At 41.9% G+C, this 23,786-nt stretch overlaps 1 protein-coding gene across 2 annotated transcripts in view; it reads right to left on the bottom strand.

Moving 5' to 3' along the window:
• The window catches only part of LOC106599824 (arf-GAP with GTPase, ANK repeat and PH domain-containing protein 3), a 219,631-nt gene that overhangs the window by 42,731 nt on the left and 153,114 nt on the right, over nt 1-23,786 (bottom strand). For both annotated transcript variants that reach the window (XM_014191164.2, XM_014191163.2), the window contains exons 12-13: nt 13,844-14,017; nt 2,405-2,566 (exon numbers count right to left, since the gene is read on the bottom strand). In XM_014191164.2, the coding sequence (XP_014046639.1) occupies nt 2,405-2,566; nt 13,844-14,017 (336 nt within the window). The remainder of the gene's footprint in view (nt 1-2,404; nt 2,567-13,843; nt 14,018-23,786) is intronic.

Raw genomic sequence — 23,786 nt, 5'->3', positions numbered from 1 at the left:
TGGTTTCTCTTTCAGGATGATACAGGGCATTGTGGGTAAGCTTACTTAGGAAAAAATGGGGGCAAAATCATGGTGATGTGAATGAGGCTTATACACTGAGTGTACAAAGCATTGCGGACATCTTCCTAATATTGAGTTGTCTCAATTTGTCGGGGCAGGGACACACACACTGAACAAATATATGAAAACGCAACATGGAACAATTTCAAAGATTTTACTGAGTCACAGTTCACATAAGGAAATCAGTCAATTGAAATGAATTCATTAGGCCCTAATCTATGGATTTCACATCACTTGGAATACAAATATGCATCTGTATAGTCAGATACCTTAAAAAAGGTAAGGGCGTGGATCAGAAAACCAGTCTATCTGGTGTGACCACCACTTGCTTCATGCAGCGCAACACACCTCCTTTGCATAGAAGCTGTTGATTGTGGCCTGTGGAACGTTGTCCCACTCCTCTTCAATGGCTGTGCGAAGTTTCTGGATATTGGTGGGAACTAGAACACGCTGTCGTACACGTCGATCCTGAGCATCCCAAACATGCTCAATGGGTGACATGTCCAATGGGTGACATGTCTGGTGAGTATGAAGGCCATGGAAGAACTGGTACATTTTCATCTTCCAGGAATTGTGTTCAGATCCTTACGACATGGGGCAGTGCATTATCATGCTGAAACATGAAGTGATGGATGAATGGCACGACAATGGGCCTCAGGAGCTCTTCACGGTATCTCTGAGCATTCAAATTGCCATCGATAAAATGCAATTGTGTTCATTCTCCATACCTTATGCCTGCCCATACCATATGGAGCACTCTGTTCACAACCTTGACATCAGCAAACCGCTCGCCAACACAGCACATATACACGTGGTCTGTGATTGTGAGGCTGGTTGGACGTACTGCCAAATTCTATAAAATGACGTTGGAGGTGACTTATGGTAAAGAAATGAACATTAAATTATCTGGCAACAGCTCTGGTGGACATTCCTGCAGTCAGCATGCCAATTGCACCACCCCTTAAAACATCTGTGGCATTGGTTGTGTGACAAAATTGCTAATTTCTTAGTGGCCTTTTACTGTCCCCAGCACAAGGTGCACCTGTGTAATGATCATGCTGTTTAATCAGCTTCTTGATATGCCACACCTGTCTGGTGTATGGATTATATTGGCCAATGAGACATGCTCAGTAACAGGGATGTAAACAAATTTGTGCACAGCAGAATATATATATATTCTTTCTTTTATCTTTTATTTTAGTTCATGAAACATGGGACCAGCACTTTACATGTTGTGTTTATATTTTTGTCAGTGTATTTATAATTTTGAGTTGCACCCCCTCAAGTTACACACGGGAAACTGTTGAGCGTGAAAAACCCAGTAGCATTGCAGTTCTTGGCACAAACCGGTGTACCTGGCACCTACTACCATACCCCACTCAAAGGTACTTAAATCTTTTGTCTTTCCCATTCACTCTCTGAATGGCACACATACACAACCCAAGGCTTAAAAATCCTTCATTAACCTGTCTCCTCCCATTCATCTACTCTGATTGAAGTGGATTTAACAAGTGACATCAATAAGGGAACATAGGTGATCATCTGGATTCACCTGGTCAGTCTATGTCATGGAAAGAGCAGGTGTTCTTAATGTTTTGTACTCTCAGTGTATGTTAAATACTGTCAAATCAATACAAAGCATTCCTCTCTACTCCTACGGAAAAAAAGGGGTAAGAATGATGCAAGACAGGCCCAAATATCTGCGATAGAGAAGCACAATGACTACACTAACCTATCTTTGACATTGAAACTACTGTACCAACATTTCAACAACAGTGCTGGTGATTCGTGCTTGAAACGATGTGGTCAGTGGTCCCATTCAAACTGGAATGGGCGTGTGTCAGTGAAACCATTATAAAAGCGTAATGATTATAAATACTAAGCGTCATTAAGGAGGCGTCGGTGCCAATGCTGTTGCTATGCAGCGTATCAATCATGTTGATTGATCATCTCTGGCTCCAGTGACATCAGTTTTATGGCCTTAGAGATGGGACTGTGTTTTCACAATGCCATCCAATTAGAGCTGTCCATTCATCATCAGACTGGAGAATCATTATTAATTGGGCAGAGGGGTGGCTGCCACTCCCCTGCTGAGCTGAGGAGAGATCCACAGCTTCTGGAGCTCAGGGCGGATGGTTCACACTATGGCTAAAGACTGGAGAACATTTGTGGCGACTATACAGAGACATGCACTTCAATAAGGTAGGCTAACCAGATGTACTAAGTTTGCACCTTTTTTTTCAGGAAGCTTGCCGTTTCAGAATGTTTTAACTGGTTTTAGATTGTTTTGACGAGTTTGCAGAATGAGTGTCTTCTAGAACTCCTAGCCTAACTTCTGGCTTACCTTCATTGCCTGTAGATGGCCCGTCTGGCTTGGTGATGCCCGTGCTCTTTTTCCGTCTGTGTTTCTTGCGGTTGGCGTGAGGTGAGGGGGGAGGCTCCAGCTTGGGACTGGTGGCACTGCCCACTCCAGAGCTGCAGGTTAGGGGCTCGCTCATCCCGTTGGCTGTGGAAAGACGGAGAAAATCACTGATCAGTAAGAGAAACCATAATCAACTATACTTTTGACAGGTTACGTACAAGATGTTTGATACTGTGTAAATACACACACAGAAACATACTACATTTGGATTTCTAGAAGGGAAAGACGGAAGGCTATGATTCATGAGATATTGACTAGTGATAATGTACCATGTATCATAAGAAATACCAGACAGTGTTAATTCATACCAACCAAATGAATGCAAAGTGATCACAATGAAAAAGATGTCAACCCAGCACTCTGGTACTAGCGGTCCAAAAGTATCAGTACTGCTGTGGCTTTAGAGCAGATGAAGGAAAAACAGACAGGTATGGGGGCAGGTCAGCTAACAAATGGTTAGTTAGGTTAGCCTCAGGCCAAGCTCTCTATATGACTGTCAGTGAGTGACAGGGGGATAAGAGCCAGCTTAGTTTCTGGTAAGGTATTTTATAAATGTGATATTAACCTGCTCCACCGTTGGGCAGAGATGAGAGAGAGGGATAGAGGGCTGAAGGGATGGAGGGGGGTGTCAGCTTGCCATCTTTCTGGTTTCCTGACATTTGACATCACTTTCCCTCTTCTTTTTCCCCTCAGGATGCCATTATGAGTCCTGGGAGAGATGGGGGGGCCGGGGGCCTCAGGGGCCGGAGAGAGGGAGGGAGGCAGCGAGGGCCGGGGCAGTTCATGAGCCCCATATTGCTCTCCTCCTACCACCCCGTGTGGAGAGCAGGCAGGATCCTCCATTGTCTCCCATCAAAAGCTCATTGTAGTGTGGCAAACGCCATTCATTTTCCCTTCCCTCTTCCCTCCGCACCTTCCCAGCCGCAGGGGAGGAGGGCGGTAGACAAGAGAGAAGGCGGCTTGGATCAGGGATTATTGCTGTTGTTGTTGCCAGTTGCACATACTCTAATGCCGCCACTGTCGCTGGTTGTGCCATTAGCCACTAGTGTACAACATCAGACATTAGGCCTAATTTGGTCATTACCTTACGGGAGATGGGGCTGTGTTGGAGGGTGGAGAGGGATGTGGGATGGGCTCAGCAGGGAGTGAAGGATGTTAAAGTGGAGGATACTGGAGATCTTTAAAAGGCCTCAGGCGGCCAGGTTGGAGCGTGGGATCACAAATATAGGAACTAACACACTACTAGGCATACATATGCTTGGGATTCTTTTAGTTATCATTGATGTACATCAAAAAACGATGCATCATGTGTCTCCACCAATACAGCCAGTATACCTGCTAGTATAGTATGTATAAATGCTAGTTGAATTATCCGAATAATATTTACATTTCGATTGTTCTTGATCTTATTTCACATAGATAAGTCAAACGTGGACACATTTCTCGAGGAAAGACACAAAAAACATAAAAAGACTGATTATTGATTACAGCACCTTAATAGATGCCGCTGGTTTAATAAAGCATATAGTGACTGTAACGCTCAGTGCTGGCCTAGCCTACTCCATCACCAGTCCTCTCCCTCACTCTCCCCTCCTCTCCTCACCGGGTGGTTTTGAATGGCAGCAGAGCCATACATGTAGCCGTGGCGTCTGTTTCAATTTCCCTGCTTCTCCCACAACAGCCCCCCTGAGACCAGTCATTAGCTGGGCGCAGACAGCTGGGGGCACAGGGGTCCACAGAGTACCCCCCTCCCTCCCCCTTTACCCCAGCGTCTGTCCCGCCAGCACAGCTCCGTATGGCAGCTCTGAGAGGAGAACGAAGGGGCCCCAACCCTCCAACCTTGTCCAACTCTGGATGATGACGGGCAGCATTTGTTTAATGTGGCTTGAGGTGAAAGGGGAGGCCTCCCCTCTGGGGGCCCCGTCGTGTCATAAATACTTCTAATTATCCATTTTTGCCCCCAATGTTGTGGAACATGACCCATGATCCGCTGCTCTGCCTGCACCTGAAACATGGGTCATATTCATCAGGGCACACCGTAGCAAAACATTTTTGCGACAGAAAACAAGTATGAGGTTGAAATACATTCCCCTTTGTCTTTGGCTCAGACTTTCCTGCCACTGACTCAATAGGTGAAATATGTTAAGCTACATCCATTGGAGCCATATGATTACAAACTATTATAAAGCCATTGATAGTTGTGTGTAGACAAAATGCTATTACTCACTGATAAGAGGCTGTTAAACCACGCATACACATAAATGAGCAACGCCGTGACCCCACTCTCCGAGGGTCTCTCAGGGAGAGTTGTGACATGCAAAAAACGCATTTCCAATACACACATGCATATTAATACACACTTGTACATGTGAAATAGGACAAATATAATCACCCACCAAATTATTATTTTTATAGTGCAGAGTGAAACTAAACGCACACATTGTAGTCTTCACATTTAGCTGCCTTAAAATGTAATCTAAAAAGGGACCTACTCCACATTTTAAAAGTGAAAGAATGTTATTGAATGTAAAAACAAATATTATAAACTAAGATGTCTTGATTGTTTTCAGACGGCTTTCCTTTAACTTGTCACCTGGGCTTTACTCCTTTCATCATTATTTTGATCCGGACAAACTCCCCAGTACCTGCCGATGACAAGCACACCCATAACATGATGCTGCCTCCACGATACTTGAAGGTACAAAGGGTTTCACTCTGTGTTGTGTTTTATTGGATTTGACCCAAACCTGTAGTTTTTAATTGAGGCCAAAAATGTATTTGCGGTGTTGTCTTCCAGTATTAAATCAACTTTTATTGGTCGTGTACATAGATGTGCAGAGATAAGCTAATGTTTCTAGCTCCAACAGTGCAGTAATATCTAGCAATACACACAGAATCCAAAAAACAAACAAACTACAGTATTAAGAAATATCAGAATGAGCAATATCAGAACGAGTAAATTCAGAGACCTGAGTATATGTATGTATGTATGTATGTATGTATGTATGTATGTATGTATGTATGTATGTATGTATGTATGTATGTATGTATGTATGTATGTATGTATGTATGTATGTATGTATGTATGCATGTATGCATGCATGTATATACAGTACCAGCCAAACGTTTGGACACACCTAATAATTCAAGGGTTTTCTTCATTTTTACAATTTTTCTGCATTGTAGAATAATAGTGAAGACATCAAAACTAATCAAAATATATTTTAGATTGTAGATTCATCAAAGTAGCCACCCTTTGCCTTGATAACACTTTTGCACACTCTTGGCATTCTTTCAACCAGCTTGTGGAATTTATTTCCTTCTTAATGCCTTTGAGCCAATCAGTTGTGTTGTGACAAGCTAGCGGTGGTATACAGAAGATAGTCCTATTTGGTAAAAGACCAAATCCATATTATGGCAAGAACAGCCCAAATAGGCAAAGAGAAATGACAGTAAATCATTACTTTAAGACATGAAGGTCAGTCAACACGGAAAATTTCAAGAACTTTGAAAGTTTCTTCAAGCATAGTCGCAAAAACCATCAAGAGCTATGATGAAACTGGCTCTCATGAGGATCGCCACAGGAAAGGAAGACACAGTTACCTCTGATGCAGAGGATAAGTTCATTAGAGTTAACTGCACCTCAGATTGCAGCCCAAATAAATGCTTCACAAAGTTCAAGTAACTAACACATCTCAACAACAACTGTTCAGAGGAGACTACGTGAATCAGGCCTTCATGGTCGAATTTCTGCAAAGAAACCACTACTGAAGGACACCAATAAGAAGAAGAGGCTTGCTTGGGCCAAGAAACACGAGCAATGGACTTTAGACCGGTGCAAATCTGTCCTTTGGTCTGATGAATCCAAATTTGAGATTTTTGGTTCCAACCGCCATGTCTTTGTGAGGCGCAGAGTAGGTGAACGTTCCCACAATTGTCAGTGCATGTCAGAGCAAAAACCAAACCATGAGGTCGAAGGAATTGTCCGTAGAGCTCCAAGATAGGATTGTGTTGAGGCACAGATCTGGGGAAGGGTACTGAAAAATATCTTCAGCATTTAAGTTCCCGAAGAACACAGTGGCCTCCATCATTCTTAAATGGAAGAAGTTTGGAACCACCAAGACTCTTCCTAGAGCTGGCTGCCTGGTCAAACTGAGCAATCAGGGGAGAAGGGCCTGGGTCAGGGAGGTGACCAAGAACCCGATGGTCACTCTGACAGAGCTCCAAAGTTCCTCTATGGAGATGGGAGAACCTTCCAGAAGGACAACCGTCTCTGCAGCACTCCACCGATCAGGCCTTGTGGAGAGTGGCCAGACGGAAGCCACTCCTCAGTAAAAGGCACATGACAGCCCGCTTGGAGTTTGCCAAAAGGCACCTAAAGGACTCAGACTATGAGAAACAAGATTCTCTGGTTTGTTGAAACCAAGATTGAACTCTTTGGCCTGAATGCCAAGTGTCACATCTGGAGGAAACCTGGCACCATCCCTATGGTGAATAATTGTGGTGGCAGCATCATGCTGTGGGGATGTTATTGAGCGGCAGGATCGAGGGAAGATGGGAGACTAGTCAGGATCGAGGGAAAGATGAACGGAGCAAAGTAAAGAGAGACCCTTGATGAAAACCTGCTCCAGAGTGCTCAGGACCTCAGACTGGGGTGAAGGTTCACCTTCTAACAGGACAACGACCCTAAGCACACAGACGAGACAATGTAGGAGAGGCTTTGGGACAAGTCTCTGAATGTCTATGAGTGGCCCAGCCAGAGCCCGGACTTAAACCCGATCGAACAGCTCTGGAGAGACCTGAAAAAAGCTGTGCAGCAACACTCCCCATCTACTTGGCGTGAGAGGATCTGCAACAACAAAAAATGGGGAAAACTCTCCAAATACAGGTGTGCCAAGCTTGTAAATGTGATATTTCAGTTTTTTATCTAAAAAACTGTGTATGCTTTGTCATTATAGGGTATTGTGTGTAGATTGATGAGGGGAAAAACAATTCATTAAGAGGCTGTAACCTAACAAAATGTGGAAAAAGTCAAGGGGTCTGAACATTTCCGAAGGACATTCAGAGACTTGTCCCAAATGTACACATAGTCATTTAATGACTATGCCAGCAGTCTCTAAGGTGCAGGGTAGAGTACCGGGTGGTAGCCGGCTAGTGATGAATGTTTAACAGTCTGATGGCCTGGAGACAGAAGCTGTTTTTAAGTCTCTCTGTCCCAGCTTTGATGCACCTGTACTGTCTCCACCTTCTAGATGGTAGCAAGGATAAAACAGGCTGTTGTTCGGGTGGCTGGGGTCCTTGATACTTAACATTACAATTTACATTTTCACTGTCATCCAAGCCAGTAATGTGGAGTGAATCCAATGTTGTCGATCCCTTTGTATTTTCAAGTATAGCGGTGGCGGCATCACGTTATGGCTATGCTCGTCACCGACAGAGACTGGGAAGTTTGATAGGATCAAAATAAATATGAAAGGAGCAAAGCCCAGGTAAAAAGTTAGAGGAAAACCCGCCTCGGTCGTCAGGAAACTTAACCCTGGAATTATGCCAAAGACACAACAGAATGGCTTTCCAAGAGGTATTGAGTGTTCCTGAATGGTCCAGGTTTGAATATAGCTGTCCATCAATGATTCCTAACAAAAGTTTGGGACAAAAACAACGGATATACAGTATGTTGCCCTAAGAGTTGTGCAACGTTGGTAGAATCTTGCTCAAAATGATGCACAGCTGTAATGGCTTTCACACGTGATTCCACCAAGTATTAACTCTAGGGTGTTCAGACACACACAATCAATACATCCTCATTTTATATTTCTTAGTCATTTTGAAAATGTTCTATAATTTTTATTACACTTTGAAAATGCGAATTAGGTTGTGTAGATCTGTAGGAAACAAATATCCCTTTTTTGATCCCATTTTAAGGCAGCAAAATGTGAAGACTATGCAAGGGGTGTGTAGGCTTTCACTAGCAATGGTATCAGGGCCAGCGCCAGAACGAATCAGTTGGACAGCCATTTGATTTCCATACTAGAACCATTGGGCCCCGAGGGACCCCCCTTCAAGCTAATGAGCAGTCATTCTGACTGCAACATTCTAACAGTGTAATTAATACATTTCATATGTGCTATCGCAAAAATAATAATATGGTTGTGTTTATGAAGGTCTTAAGTAACATTAGAATACAAAATACATATATTTCAAATAACACAAATGATGAAAACATCAGCAGCCTAAAAATCGTCATAAGCGCCAAGTGTACTTGATAATAGTGAAAATCTGCACCAAAGCAATAATGGCATTATAATGAATATAAGCGTAGATATGACAGCAGTCAAAAAATGGTCAATTATTGTCAGCTCGTGCTTACATGGTGTATGTCTTCACACAATGGCATCAGTTGGAGTGTGTCCACGTCACATAAACAATAAAAGCTGGTGTGTGCATTGTCGATGTTGTTTTTTTAATTAAGACGTACGGCATGCTCTCTCAGTGATGATATTTTGGGCTGATAATCGTCCCGTAACATTGTCACCGGCTTTTTCTATCCAAGCAGTACCGTCCCTTCCTCTCTCTTATCTCATTGGTGGTGGCGCGGGCAACTGCTCAGTGTATACCGTTACGGCTTTTTAGCGCTTAGGCTTCGGAGGTGTAGGTTCAGGCTCAGAATCATCAGAGATGTCATAATGATTCATTTCTTCCCCACTATCGGAGTCATTTTCATTCAGATTTTGTAGCATGCTAACGCAGCATGTGCATCCATTTGCGTTGGTCTTTTTGCCATTGTAAATTATGCACATGTTCATTGTGTGCTACAAGTAGGCCAGAGTAGACTGATAAGACTGCATGAATCTGGTGGACTGATATAGGGTACATACCATTTTCAGTTATAATTAGAATAGATCAATACAATAGAATGGCCCGCCCTGCTCTTCATTCACAATGGGCGATTACATAATTATGCATCGTTCACTTCCCCTCGCTCATCAACTCACCAATTCTTCTCCTTTCTCCCCATCATACTTTACTTCATTTATTTAATCTGTTGCTATATGTGTGAAATTAGTTTTGGTATAGTTTAGGTTCAGTTTTGAGGCACCTTCAACTATCGGGAGAAGGAGAGGAGCAGGCCCTACTGTCGTAAGGAGGAGGGGCAATGGGGAAAAACCATTTAAAAAACGACACGCCCTCCCAAAACTGGTTATAACAACGAAAGTGTGTTTTAAAGAGAAGTCAAGGACAGTGTGGGGAATGACTTAAAAAATGTCAGAGTAATAAAAAAAAAAACAATGAGCAGTCCAACTGACTGCTTTAGTGGTTCTAGTGTGGGTTTTATAGTAAATACATGTCATTTAACTGTAAAATTACCTTTTAATGTGGCATGAACACAACCAGTCATGATGGTCAAACACAACCATTCTGGAGGTCAAACAAATCACTTCAAAAAGTAGGTGACCTTCGCACGTTTGTCCAAAAATAATTCCAGCATCTGAACAGTGCACTACGCACCCACCAACTTTCCTTCAATTCCAAAGTGGCTGAAACTACTATCTCACCAGAGAAAGCATCTGAGAGAGCGAAACAGCGCCCCTCTGTCTTACTATATGTAACCCATGTATCTGATGCTGTATGGACAAAAAGAGTATGACATGTTGCCGTCCTTAGCGTTTAATTAGCATACTTTTTTCATCCAAACAGCATCAGATACATGCGATACACATACTGACAGAGGGGTGCTGTTTTGCTCGTCCTGATGATTTATATGAGATTGACCCGTATTTTTGTCTGCGCGTATCTTGGTCAAATAAATAATTTGATATATTTTAATAATTGTATTTGGATGGGCAAAGAGATACGGTAGGGCGGGAAGGGCCCTATAAGGCCCGCCCATAATGCCAGCCCTGAACTGTATCAGAGATTACCTGGCTCATCTGAAGTCCTCCTCAATTCAAAGCGATCCAAATCTGATGGATCATATTCAATTTACCATAATAAAACTTAGCAGGAACGGCGACGCCGACTGGCTCTCTGTTTAAAATGGAGGTCCTGTAGCCTACTGTTATGAGCCGCTCAGAGAGTTCACTTTGGCGTTATTAGCTAGTGGTTATGAGGGGCTGTCGGGAGCGAGAGAGCGAGGAAGCGAACAGCGGTAATGAGGCGCGCTGAGGATCAGGAGTCTCTCTCTCCTCTCAGCTAAGTGCCATGCAGCCTCTCTCAGCTTCTCCTCTGCTCTCCTCTCCTGGGCATGCGGGTACTGTGGAATAGGTATCAGGGCTAACCTGTGATTACAGTTTATTACACTCCCGCCAGGGACAGTTTAAACATGCTTCATGATGAAGACTGTGGACGAAACAAAGAGAGGGCTAACAGCTCTCTAACTGCCATAGAGAGTTGGAAAGAGAGAGAAAGTGAAAGAGAAAGATAGAGGGACAGAATGAGAGAGAGAAGTTTTCATTTCATTTGTAAACTCGTAATTCGAGAGGCTCTGGGAGCACTGTGATTTTGCCGGTAGGTCACTTGACACAGCAGCAGCTCACTGCCTGTCCTCAATCAACGACATCGGCTGCAATTAATGGCAAAAATTAGAAACAATCACCGCTTCCCCCTTATTATCCTCAATTAGAATTCACTAATCAAGGCCTGATCACGCTCTGCTGCTCTCTTAAAACTAAATGTAAAACTTCATTACGGACCTGGCGTGGAAATCAAACTCCACATGCAACACGCTCTCCAGTACCCGATGGGAGGGCAGAGTAGAGATGCAGCAGTACACAGTGAGGGAACCTGACGAACAGAACTGCCTGGTCCTGCATTCACTTACGCATTGCCTTCGCACTGAAATACCTTCACCAGAGAAGCCTGGGTGAATACCTTTAAAACATACACCGATGGTGTATACACCTACTTCAGCGTAAAAAAAAATATAACTCTCACACCCTCAGACTTGGTCAAACTGTTTCCTGTTTCCCAGATGCTCCCAGTTAGCAGGACACTACATACTGTACAACAACAAAACCTTGACAGGGGGTCACTGTTGGTAAAAATATCACAGTGCTTAGGTGCCTGTTGAGTCTAGTTCTCACTGAATCTAGGCGTAAAGGATGAAGTATATGAAGGAGGGAAAAAACAAGCCTTGTGCCGGCCCAGATTAAGAGTGTTCTCTTTTGAATTGCGAAGCAATAGACAAAATGGGGCTGAGATTTAATCAAAAGGCTGCGTTCAATATTCAAGAGATGTAGCTAGCTCTCCATGCGTCTCCTTCTGCCTCTCCCTCAATAGGTTTACAAATGAGGACATTCTTTAAATAATATGGAAACGGTTACCTGGGCTAAGATACATTTTATACTTCAGCCTATCTGCTTTTTTTTCCTATTTTCATTTGGCTTCTCAGAAGAACCATGTTTTATGTTAACTTGAAACCGTGACGAAGGATAATGGAGTGATTAGGGGCGTGTTGACGTCTATTCAAATAGTAAAACATGAAGGGTCTGAACGGTGGACCGCCCACCTATTGATTATTGAAGAAACCACTAGGGTGAAAAATAAAGGGGCCACAATTAAATCAAGTATTATGTTGTTATCTTCTAGTCCTCCAGTCACATATCATGTTGGATGACTGTATCCTGCTACATGTTTTCATTCAGATTCTCTATTTATAGGGGAGGCAAATAAATGAATGGCATACTCAAAGAATGCTTGTAAAATGTCAATAAAAACACACAAAAAAATCTCCTTAAAATCTACTTCTTTTCAAGTTTTAAAGCCCTTCTGAATTTCCCCATTGTATGGAATAAGGCAATGCAAGAACAGGGGACAAAGTAACATATTTACCCTTTGATGTGACTTCTCTAATATATCTATCATTTTCAGCTCATTTGGCTCATTCATGGTTACCTTAAAGAGAACCATTTAAATAATTGAAAAAAAAAAGAGAGTAATGGAGGGAATTGTAAATCTGGTCTAGGAGAAGTCTAGATAGTAGCTAATGAGTTATGTTAATAAGAAGTCAAGTCCTCTTAGTTTACCAAACAAGGAAATAGATTTTAGCTGGCTGTTTAGTAAGTAGAGTGTCCATAGATTGGGATGACAGCACAGTGCTTGGCAATACACATATACAAATCACATCAACATTCACACACATTCACCAGACACGTGCTTCTCTCCTAAACAACATACACAAAGCATGTAGCCTAGAGTACAGACACAAAAACACATGCGAAAACACACAAATATGCACGCACACTCACAGCCACACATTTATTTGAGAGGACCCCACCACGCTCTCTCTTCTAAGTAATTCTGCTTTGGGCATGCTGCTGATGGGAGAGGAGAGGAGTACTGGGTGATGATAGAAGTGCCTGCCTTCCTGCGTCCAGGCAGAATTGATCGTTTGGCAGTTCCAAATGAGAGACGGGGCTCGTCTGCGGAACCACGAGGCCGTACGCGCAACGCAGCGTTGGACTCCAGCAGCGCTCGTAAAGAGCGCTCTTTAAACTGCCGGGGCCCCTGGGAGCCCGTGGGGAGAGGGCCGCCGCCGCAACCGCACTAATGAGAACTAGCAGAGTGCAAACATGCATGGAAATGACTGTTATTCTGTTGATGTGCATTTAAGTGCTTTTTTACTGCCAACCACAAAGAGAGGGGAAATAACTGGTGATGAATGGTACCCCGGAAAGCATTCATTTTCCTATTGCGGAGAGAGAGAGGGGAGGGGGGAGAGAGAGCGCGAGAGAGAGAGAGAGAGAGAGAGAGAGAGAGAGAGAGAGAGAGAGGAGCCGACACGCATAGCGAATGTATTATTTTACTTCACTCAAGTGCGCTGACAAGGCTCTGTGATGGGGAGGGAGCGGAGTGAGGGTGCCGGGATGGCAAATAACCTTCGCTCACTTCCTCTCTTCCGCCGTCGTCTTTCGCTTCTGTCAGATAACAATATGTGAAAAAGTCACAGCGACCAAAGCCCTGATCACCTCATTACGAAAACAAGCTTTGTTATATTCCACCAATTCCAGGTCCTATTTATTAGGCACCAAACGGAAGAAAACTGACTGAAACAAGGAGGGACTACCTGAACTTGCCCAATGAGAAATGCTCATTTTAGCTTTCTGTTGCAAAACATTTTGATACAGTGCGGCCTAATGAATTCGACCCTGTGCACAGCTGTTGTACCAACACTGATATGACTGTACCTGATCTGTTCTGGATGTTTTCTATTGTTCGTTGTGTGTCTATCTATATCAATTACATTGAGTGGCTGAGACTTCATTGAGTAAATAATGGGAGTGGAGAGGAGGAAGATAGAATGAGGGAAGAAAACAAGGAGAAAGGATGGAGAAAGAGGGCAGGGGGGGTGCTCGTCAGTCTCACCGGCCCCGGTGCTTGCACTGGTGTTGATGACGGCCTCGTTCCATTGGTCGGCACTGGAAACAGAGAAGGAGCGTTGGTGCATGCTGTCCTTACTGCCCCCGAAGCCCACCAGACCTCCTCCGCTGACCGAACGCTCTGACTGGAGGGATGTATTGCTGTTAGAATGGGGCGCACCTGGAGAGAGAGGGAGAGAGAAAGAGAATTTAAAATAATGTAATGCATCATCATCTCATGTACCTGTACATGGAGGTGCATTTCACTGAAGTTACAAGTCTCTTTTGTAACTCCAAGTGTAAGTCGCATCAAAGAAGCCACATACACTGAGTGGATAAAACATGACATGGACTGACAAGGTGAGTCCAGGTGAAAGCTATGATCCAGTATAGTAAAATTGCACACCTTCCTTGTGTTCTTTCTCTGTGTTACATGTGTAAACCCTCCTACCCAGTCTGCCTCCCCTCATCTCCCCCTCTCCCTCCGCCTCGGTCTCTAATTAGCCCTTAATTAACAAGATACACTGATCGCTAATTATCTCGCCTCATCCTTCTGACTGCCACATCCATCTCTCCCGCCGTCGGCAGGCAGGTCCCCTCTTTCTCACCGACTTCCAATCAAGCAAGCCACGGATGCCTCCCTGCCTGCCTCCCTTTACTAATTCATGGGATAGGCAGCGCAGTGTGGGGTCCTTCCCTCCTGTTCCAGTCTCGACAGCCACACAGCACAACAGATCCTGACTTGACTTCTTCTACAGTTATAGCTATAGTTCCACAGAATGCATATTTTCATCTAGAGTGTATATATATATAAATATATATATATATGTTTATTTTTTATTTTATTTATTAAATTAAGCCTATAATAATGATTTTCTTTTGCAACAAAATGATGTCAATTAAAACTTAATTGATTAACTATTCCCGACACTAATTCACAATCAAAATAACCAAAATAAGTCCTCCTCGGTTGATTAGGTAAATTATCTACATGGTATTCATCAGTAAATCAACAGCCTTATCAAGTATGGGTTTTTATTGTCAGAGCTGCAATAAAGAATAAATACATACTAGAAAAGTTGCCCATGAGAGTTTGTTACCACACACATTAAGCTCAACTAGAGATAATAGAGTGAAAGTGTAACAATATGACCTACTCTTTAGGCTGTACTAAAAACAAAAGAGAGTAATCAACTGTACTATAATCTCTGCTGGATATTCTCCAAAAAAATGATAGACTAGAAGCAATAATTTAGCAACAGACTAATATAACTTAATCTACTCAAAGCAAAGACTTACGAGAGGGTAGCAGTCAAAAACGTTGTTTTGGTAAAAGTAATATACTTGTTTTATTCATTGTAATAAGATGACTGACAAACAGCACACACATCAGGGCCTTTTCGTTTCACAATTTCAAGACTTTATATAAAAAAACTAATGTTTGATTGAGGTTTAACAACAAGTTGCGAGATATACTGTAATGTGTGCCGTCTGAAAAGTAAACTAAGAGGCGCTGCGCTCTTGTTAGGATAATACGTCCTTCTCATTAGCGGGAGTAATAAGTGTATCAAATTCACATAATCATGTCTAATTAGTATCAGTGTTTATCTTGTTGGGCCCGGGAATATTTATCTTCAGGTCCCAGAGGGGAGGGAGGGATTGCAGCGAAAGAGGGAGTAGAGAGGAGGGGAGAGGGAACCATGCTGGGGAGCGCTGGCTGAATTAGCATCCCCAAATCAGGGCATTGGAGAGAAGAAAGAGAGGGAGGGGAGTTCGAACCCCAGGAAACATTTATAAAAAATGTAACTTTCTAGACTGTAAGTGAGAGAAAAATCATCACATTTAGTGAACAGGATAGAACAGATTACAACAGATTAGAACAAAATGCCTTAAAATTCGCCTGGAAAATAGTGCCATCATTGAACAGTGCTTAGTATTATTAGTATATTTAATGTACAGTGCATTCGGAAAGTATTCAGACCCCTTGACTTTTACCACATTGTTACGTTACAGCATTATTCTAAAATTGACAAAATTGTTTATATTTCTAATCAAATCTACACATAATACTCCATAATGACAAAGCAAAAATAGAATATTGTACAAATGTATATAAAAAATTTGGAAATATCACATTTACATAAGTATTCAGACCCTTTACTCAGTACTTTATTGAAGCAGCGATTACAGCCTTGAGTCTTCTTTGGGTATGTCGCTACAAGCTTTGCACACCTGCAGTATTTGGGGGGTTTTCCCCCTTTTTCTTTGCAGATCCTCTCACGCTCTGCCAATTGGATGGGGAGTGTTGCTGCACAGCTATTTTCAGGTCTCTCCAGAGATGTTAGATCAGGTTCAAGTCAGGGCTCTGGCTGGGCCACTCAAGGACATTCAGAGACTTGTCCCAAAGCCACTCCTGTGTTGTCTTGGATGTGTGCTTAGGGTCATTGTCCTGTTGGAAGGTAAACCTTCGCCCCAGTCTGAGGTCCTGAGCGCTCTGGAGCAGGTTTTCATCAAGGGTCTCTCTTTACTTTGCTCCGTTCATCTTTCCCTCGATCTTGACTAGTCTCCCTGCCGCTCAATAACATCCCCACAGCATGATGCTGCCACCACCATGCTTCACCGTAGAGATGGTGCCAGGTTTAGTCCAGACGTGATGCTTGGCATTCAGGCCAAAGAGTTCAATCTTGGTTTCATCAAACCAGAGAATCTTGTTTCTCATGGTCTGAGAGTGCTTTAGGTGCCTTTTGGCAAACTCCAAGCAGGCTGTCATGTGCCTTTTACTGAGGAGTGGCTTCCGTCTGGCCACTCTACAACGAAGGCCTGATTGGTGGAGTGCTGCAGAGACGGTTGTCCTTTTGGAAGGCTCTCTTATCTCCACAGAGGAACTATATAGCTCTATCAGAGTGACCATCGGGTTCTTGGTCACCTCCCTAACATCAAGAATGTTTTTGATAACAAAATGTTTGTTTTTTTCATACATGTTTTACAATGAAATATCCTTGGAATGTTATGTGCACAGCATCTGTAACAACCACCGCAGAACATTCCCCACACATTCTCATTAGGTTTCCAAGTATCTTAATAACACAATGTAGCAGTAATGTTTTTAGAACATACTGGGAGAGCAATCGAAATGGTTCTGAGAAAACATTACGGGAACATTCTGCTAATGTTGATGGAGATATTATTAAAATACACTCATAACAACAAGTAGGGAATATTCCCACAATGCTCTCATTAAGTTGTAGTGTGACATTATGACATGATTGTTCCAATAATGTTAGCTAATCATTCATGTCTGGATTCAATTAAATTGGTTCTGAGAAAACATTACTGGAATGTTCCGACAACATTAATGGATATGTCATCCGAGACACCTATATCAACAAGCAGGGAAGCTTAGATTTAGTAGAATCTCTATGCAGGGCAACTTTCCCCATTACTCTTATAAAGTTATAATGTGATGTTATGAAATGATTGTTCCAATAACGTTCCCTAGACATTCTTCAGCAATCATGTCTGGATTCAATTAAATTGGTTCTGAAAAAACATTACTAAGTCTAAAAGTATCTGGTGTTAAATGTACTTCAGTACGTACAGTGGTAGAAAAAAATCACTCAATTGTCATACTTGAGTAAAAGGAAAAAGGAAATGGTATACATCAAATTCCTTGTATAAGCAAACCAGACGACACGGTTGTCTTGTTTTTTTGTTATTATTTACGGACAGCCAGGGGCACAATCCAACACTCAGACATAATTTACAAACGCAGTATTCGTGTTAAGTGAGTCCGCCAGATCAGAGGCAGTAGCGACGACAACGCGTTATATTGATAGGTGCGTGAATTAGACAATATTGCTGTCCTGCCTGAACATTCAAAATATAAAGAGCACTTTTGGGTGTCTGGGACAATATATGGGAGTAAAAAGTACATACTTCTTTAGAAATGTTGTGGAGTAAAAGTAAAAGTTTTCCAAAATAAAAATAGTAAAGTACAGATACCCCAAAAAACAAATAAAGTAGCACTTAGTTACTTTACACCAATGCTGTAGGCTACTTAGTCTGGTGCGCCACCAGAATCCTAATGTTTCTAGTGGATTTCCCTTTGTACTGAAATCGGATGGCCAAAAAGCTCATCGCTAAGCTAAGGACCCTGGGACTAAACACCTCCCTCTGCAACTGGATCCTGGACTTCCTGACAGGTCGCCCCCAGGTGGTAAGGGTAGGCACCAACACATCTGCCACGCTGATCCTCAACACGGGGGCCCCTCAGGGGTGCATACTCAGTCCCCTCCTGTACTCCTTGTTCACTCATGACTGCATGGCCAGGCACGACTCCAACACCATCATTAAGTTTGCTGATGACACAACAGTGGTAGGCCTGATCACCGACAACGATGAGACAGCCTATAGGAAGGTGGTCAGAGACCTTGCCATGTGGTGCCAGGATAAAAACCTCTCCCTCAACGTGATCAAGACAAAGAAGCTGATTTAGAAAAGGAGGGCCATTCTCATCGACGGGGCTGTAGTGGAGCAGGTTGAGAGCTTCAAGTTCCTTGGTGTCCCCATCACCAACAAACTACCATGGTTCAAACACTCTAAGACAGTCGTGAAGAGGGCACAACAAAGCCTATTCCCCCTCGGGAGACCGAAAAGATTTGGCATGGGTCCTCAGATCCTCAAAAAGTTCTGCAGCTGCACCATCCAGAGCATCCTGACTGATTGCAACTGCTCGGCCTCTGACCGCAAGGCACTACAGAGGGTAGTGCGAACAGCCCAGGGCCAAGCTTCCTGCCATCCAGGACCTCTATACCAGGCGGTGTCAGAGGAAGGCCCTAAAAATTGTCCAAGACTCCAGCCACCCTAGTCATAGACTGTTCTCTCTACTACCGCACGGCAAGCGGTAGCGGAGCGCCAGGCCTAGGTCCAAAAGGCTTCTTAAGAGCTTCTACCCCCAAGCCATAAGACTCCTGAACAGCTAATGGCTGCACAGACTATTTGCATTGCCACCCCACCCCCCTCATTTAAGATGCTGCTACTCTATGTTTATTTCTATGCATAGTCACTTCAACTCTACCTACATGTACATCTGACCACAATTACCCCGACTAACCGGGGCCCCCTTCACATTGACTCTGTGAAGGGGACACCGGTTAGTCGCAAATGTCGCAGAGTTAAAGCAGTTCTGCATAGAAGACTGGGCCAAAATGTATCCACAGCGACGTGAGAGACTGATCAACAACTACAGGAAGCGTTTGGTTGGAGTCATTGCAGCTAAAGGTGGCACAACCAGTTATTGAGTGTAAGGGGGCAATTACTTTTCAGACAGGGGCAGTGGGTGTTGCATAACTTTGTTCATGAAATAAATAAAATAAATATGCAATTGCTGTGTTATTTCTTCACTCAGGTTACCTTTATCTAATATCAGGTTCTTTATCTAATATCAGGTTCTTTATCTAATATCAGGTTCTTTATCTAATATCAGGTTCTGGTTGAAGATCTGATAACATTCAGTATCAAAAATATTCAAAAGTAGAGAAAATTAGAAAGGGGCCAAATACCTTTTCACAGCACTGTATGTCTTAGTACATATGCACATGTATGTACACCTTACCGCAATCTGCTTTCCCAAGTTTGTAGGGAAAATAAGTCAAAACCTCCCAACTTTACAGTATACACTTTAAACAGGATTGGTAGAGTAAGAAACAAGAGGATACTTATTTTTCTAGATTTAGTTATCCTATATTTTGAAAGACAAAGGATATGAAGCAACACACTTATTTTTGTGTTAGTCCCATCCCAGTGGCACAGGAATGTACAATAAATGTGTAATAAAATGGCATGCAATTACAAATAATTGCCATATATGTTTCTACAGTACATGGAGTGTTGTACAACTAACTTCATCAACAGTAAAATAAAACTAACACATTAAGGAAACAGCCATGGACTGTTAAAAAAAATAATAGAAATCACATTCTAAGAACACTGAGGGAATGTTTTGTACACCCGGATACAAACATTGCAAGAATGTCATCACAACTGGACACATTTTGTGTTGTGGGAACCTAAAGAAATGTTTTACAAACTTTTAAATAACATAAAAAATGTGTTATGGAAACATTCTTGCAACAAATGTTTTTACAACCAAATAGAACATTTGTAATAATCAGCACAACTGAACAGTTTTTGTGTTTTGGGAACATATCTTCCCACCAGACTGTTCCCACAACCTGATGAAAATTTATGGGAACCTTTAAAGAACAGACAAAATGTGTTCTGGGAACAACCATGTGGCTCAGTTGGTAGAGCATGGTGTTTGCAACGCCAGGGTTGTGGGTTCGATTCCCACGGGGGACCAGTACGAAAAAGAAAATGTATGAAATGTATGAATTCACTACTGTAAGTCGTTCTGGATAAGAGCGTCTGCTAAATGACTAAAATGTAAATGTAATTCTTGCAACAACAGGCAAATGTTTTATACAAACACTGTATAACCATCAACACAAGTGGACAGTTGTTGTGTTATGAGAACATTTGCCGCAACCTAATGAATGTTCTGGGAACTTTAACAAAACCAATTTTTGTTTGCTGGGATGATTGACAATTTTAAATCTGAAGTTACCTTTTTTGGCGACATGACTCAATTCCCATAGAAATGTGAGTTAACGATCTGTCATTCTCATTGAAAACAAATCTAAAAAGTGGTAGATCTGTTCTAAGTGTGTTATTTCTATGATTCCTGTTCTTACGTTTAGTTTTTGCATCTTTTACTTTCAGTTTTGTACACCAGCTTCAAACAGCTGAAAATACAATATTTTTGGATTATGGAAAAGATATTTCACAGCGGTTTAGATAGTACAATGATTCTCTACACTATTTTGTACTTGCTTGTTTTTTCCAATAAACTGAAATTATGCGAACTATTCAAATTTTTGCAACCAGAAAATGGCGGACCGATATCTGCATAGTGCATCTTTAAAGCAGAACAGAAAAACAACATTTACAACCTTTGATATTTTGACAAGACATAATACTGTCTAATAGGTGTGCTAATACTATTTCTATGGGGCAGATAGAGAAGAGTTCTCCCCTGATGCGACCAGCTGATTATAGCTCCAGTGTAATTACATTATCCGCTGCTTTATGCAGGAATGGTCTAGGTATACTCTGTGGGGACTAATTGATGAATACATGTTTAATTCATTAATCATTAGCATCACATTTGACAATTAGACATGATTGTTACTTGAATTTTAAATATGAATCCAAGCAGGGTTTGTGTATTTATATAGCGGGGGGAAAAAGTCCCCTTTTGGAAGGCCAAGAGACATACTACTTGTTAGAATGTGTTGGTGGCCTGTGTACTATCACTAAGAAAATATCTAATGAAAACATCAAAATCCTAGCAGAAGTACTTTGCCTTGTTAATCTGTTTCTGTGGTTCTGGTGTTGTTGTCGTGAATGTAAAAATGGTGCACTCTCTATCCATGTTAGAACATTCTATTTTCTAACACCATACACATTTCCTGACTGGCAATGGGGTATTCCACCTCCACGTCAAGAAACAATACAGCATATCATCATGTTCATTTTGTCATTCTCTACTGTAACACATTGGGGGTGAACCCACATAACTTTTATTGCCCCGGGCACTATTTCCAAACGTCCATTCTCCATTGGTAAATATCTGGAGGTAAGTGTTTGTAGTAATGAAATACAGCACCATCCTGAGACAATCACACACCAATTACCTGTCAAAGCTATTCAACTGGCTATTCATATAGGCTGAATTTACACAAGGTACATTGCCTTCAGAAATAATTCACACCCCTTGACTATTCCCACATTCTGTTGTGTTACAACCTGAATTTAAAATTGATTCAATTGAGATTTTGTGTCACTGATCTACACACAATACCCCATACTGTCAAGGTGGTATATTGTTTGTCTTATTTTCATGAAATTAATAAAACATGTAAAGCTGAAATGTCTTGATTCAATAAGTATTCAACCCCTTTTTTTATGGCAAGCCTAAATAAGTTCAGGATTAAAAATGTGCTTAACAAATCGCATAATAAGTTGCATGGACTCATACTGTGTTCAATAACAGTGGTTTACATTATTTTTGAATGACTACCCAATCTCTGTACCCCAGATAATTGCAAGGTCCCTCAAGTATTGAATTTCAAGCACAGATTCAACCAAAAAGACCAGGGAGGGTTTTCAATACCTCGCAAAGAAAGACACCAATTGGTAGATTTGTAAAACAATAACAGAAGCTGAATATCCCTTTAAGCGTGCTGAAGTTATTAATTAGGCTTTGGATGGTGTATCAATACACCCATTCACTACAAAGATACAGGCGTCCTTCCTAACTCAGTTGCTAGAGATTTCACCATGAGGCCAAAGTTGCTTTTAAAACACTTAAGAGTTTAATGATCGTGATATGAGAAAACTGAGGATGGATCAACAATATTGTAGTTACTCCGCAATACTAACCTAAATGGCAGAGTGAAAATAAGGAAGCTTGTACAGAATAAAAATATTAAGTAATACTGAAAAGAATGTGGCAAAGAACTGAACTTTTTGTCCTGAATACAAAGAGTTATGTTGGATTTGCCCCAAACATTACACATAACTGAGTACCACTCTTCATATTTTCAAGCATGTTAGTGGCTGCATCATGTTATGGGTATGCTTGTCATCGGCAAAGACTAGAGAATTTTGGGGGATAAAAAAGAAACCGAATATATAAGCCTAGCTATAAGCCTACAGGCAAAATCCTAGAGGAAAACCTGGTTCAGTCTGCTTGCCAACAGACAATGGGAGAAAAAATTCACCTTGCAACAGGACAGTAACCTAAAACTCAAGGCCAAATCTACACTGGAGTTGCTTACCAAGATGATATTGAATGTTCCTGAGTGGCCTAGTTACAGTTTTGACTTAAATCAGCTTGAAAATCTATGGCAAGACTTAAATGGTTGTCTAGCAATGATTAACAATCAACTTGACAGAGCTTGATGAATTTGAAAAATAATAAATGGGCAAATATTGTAGAATCCAGGTTTGCAAAGCTTACTGAAACTCCAAAAGTCATCCAATCGTTGTAATAAATTTGAAGCAATAGCCTCCCCACCTGTGGTCACTTAGATGATAGTTTCAGCACTGTTTTGATTAGGACAGCACGCCATCGTGCTGCTTTGAGACAAACGTGTGGTCTCATCTTGATAAATCAATCAATGTCAGATTTTTGTTTTCACTGAATCGCCGTTTGTATTAGGCTACAATGGGGTAATGTTAGCTAAGTTGAGATGAGTGCTGCTTATGATCATCTTGTCTGGTTGGCTAATTTATTACAGCATTTTGATAGCATGTAGTTTAACAAGTGGATTATTTAGTAGACTAGGCCTACGCCCGAACAAAAGCCTGTGACTTTACTGACTGATCTCCATCAATGTGATTTTGTTTCACTGAATCACCCTCTGTATAGCTATTTGGTTAATTGGTTTCTGGCTGGGGAAATAAGTGGAGGTGGAATAGCTCATCTATTACACATTTTGTTTGCTCATCTATCACTAAATCAGAAACATTTAGCTGGCATGAATGTAGCCCAAATCAAGTGTAGGCCTATTATTTTACTCGATTGAGTATAGGCAACTCCAAAACCCCGAAGGGGTGACAGCGGTTCCACACGTTCCCGTGACACAAGTTGTGTGGGAAAATATTTTTGGTATTTTATTCTGTTATATTCCATTATATTCTTACTACAACATATATGTGTGTTGACTGTGATCGGGGTAAGCGCGTCTTGTCTGTTTAAACCTTTTCATGTGTGAGTTCCAAATATCTCTAACGGTCACCCCAGCGTGAGTTGTTTTATGCACGTGATGTCAGAATGCACTCACTGTTCCAAAATGTGATTGTTACGCAACAGGACAGTGCTGTCT

This window comes from Salmo salar, chromosome ssa03, assembly GCF_905237065.1.
Source record: "Salmo salar chromosome ssa03, Ssal_v3.1, whole genome shotgun sequence".
In the NCBI taxonomy this organism is placed as follows: Eukaryota; Metazoa; Chordata; class Actinopteri; order Salmoniformes; family Salmonidae; genus Salmo; species Salmo salar.
Note: the sequence above shows the minus strand (reverse complement) of the source record. Positions and strands in the feature narration are given on the sequence as shown.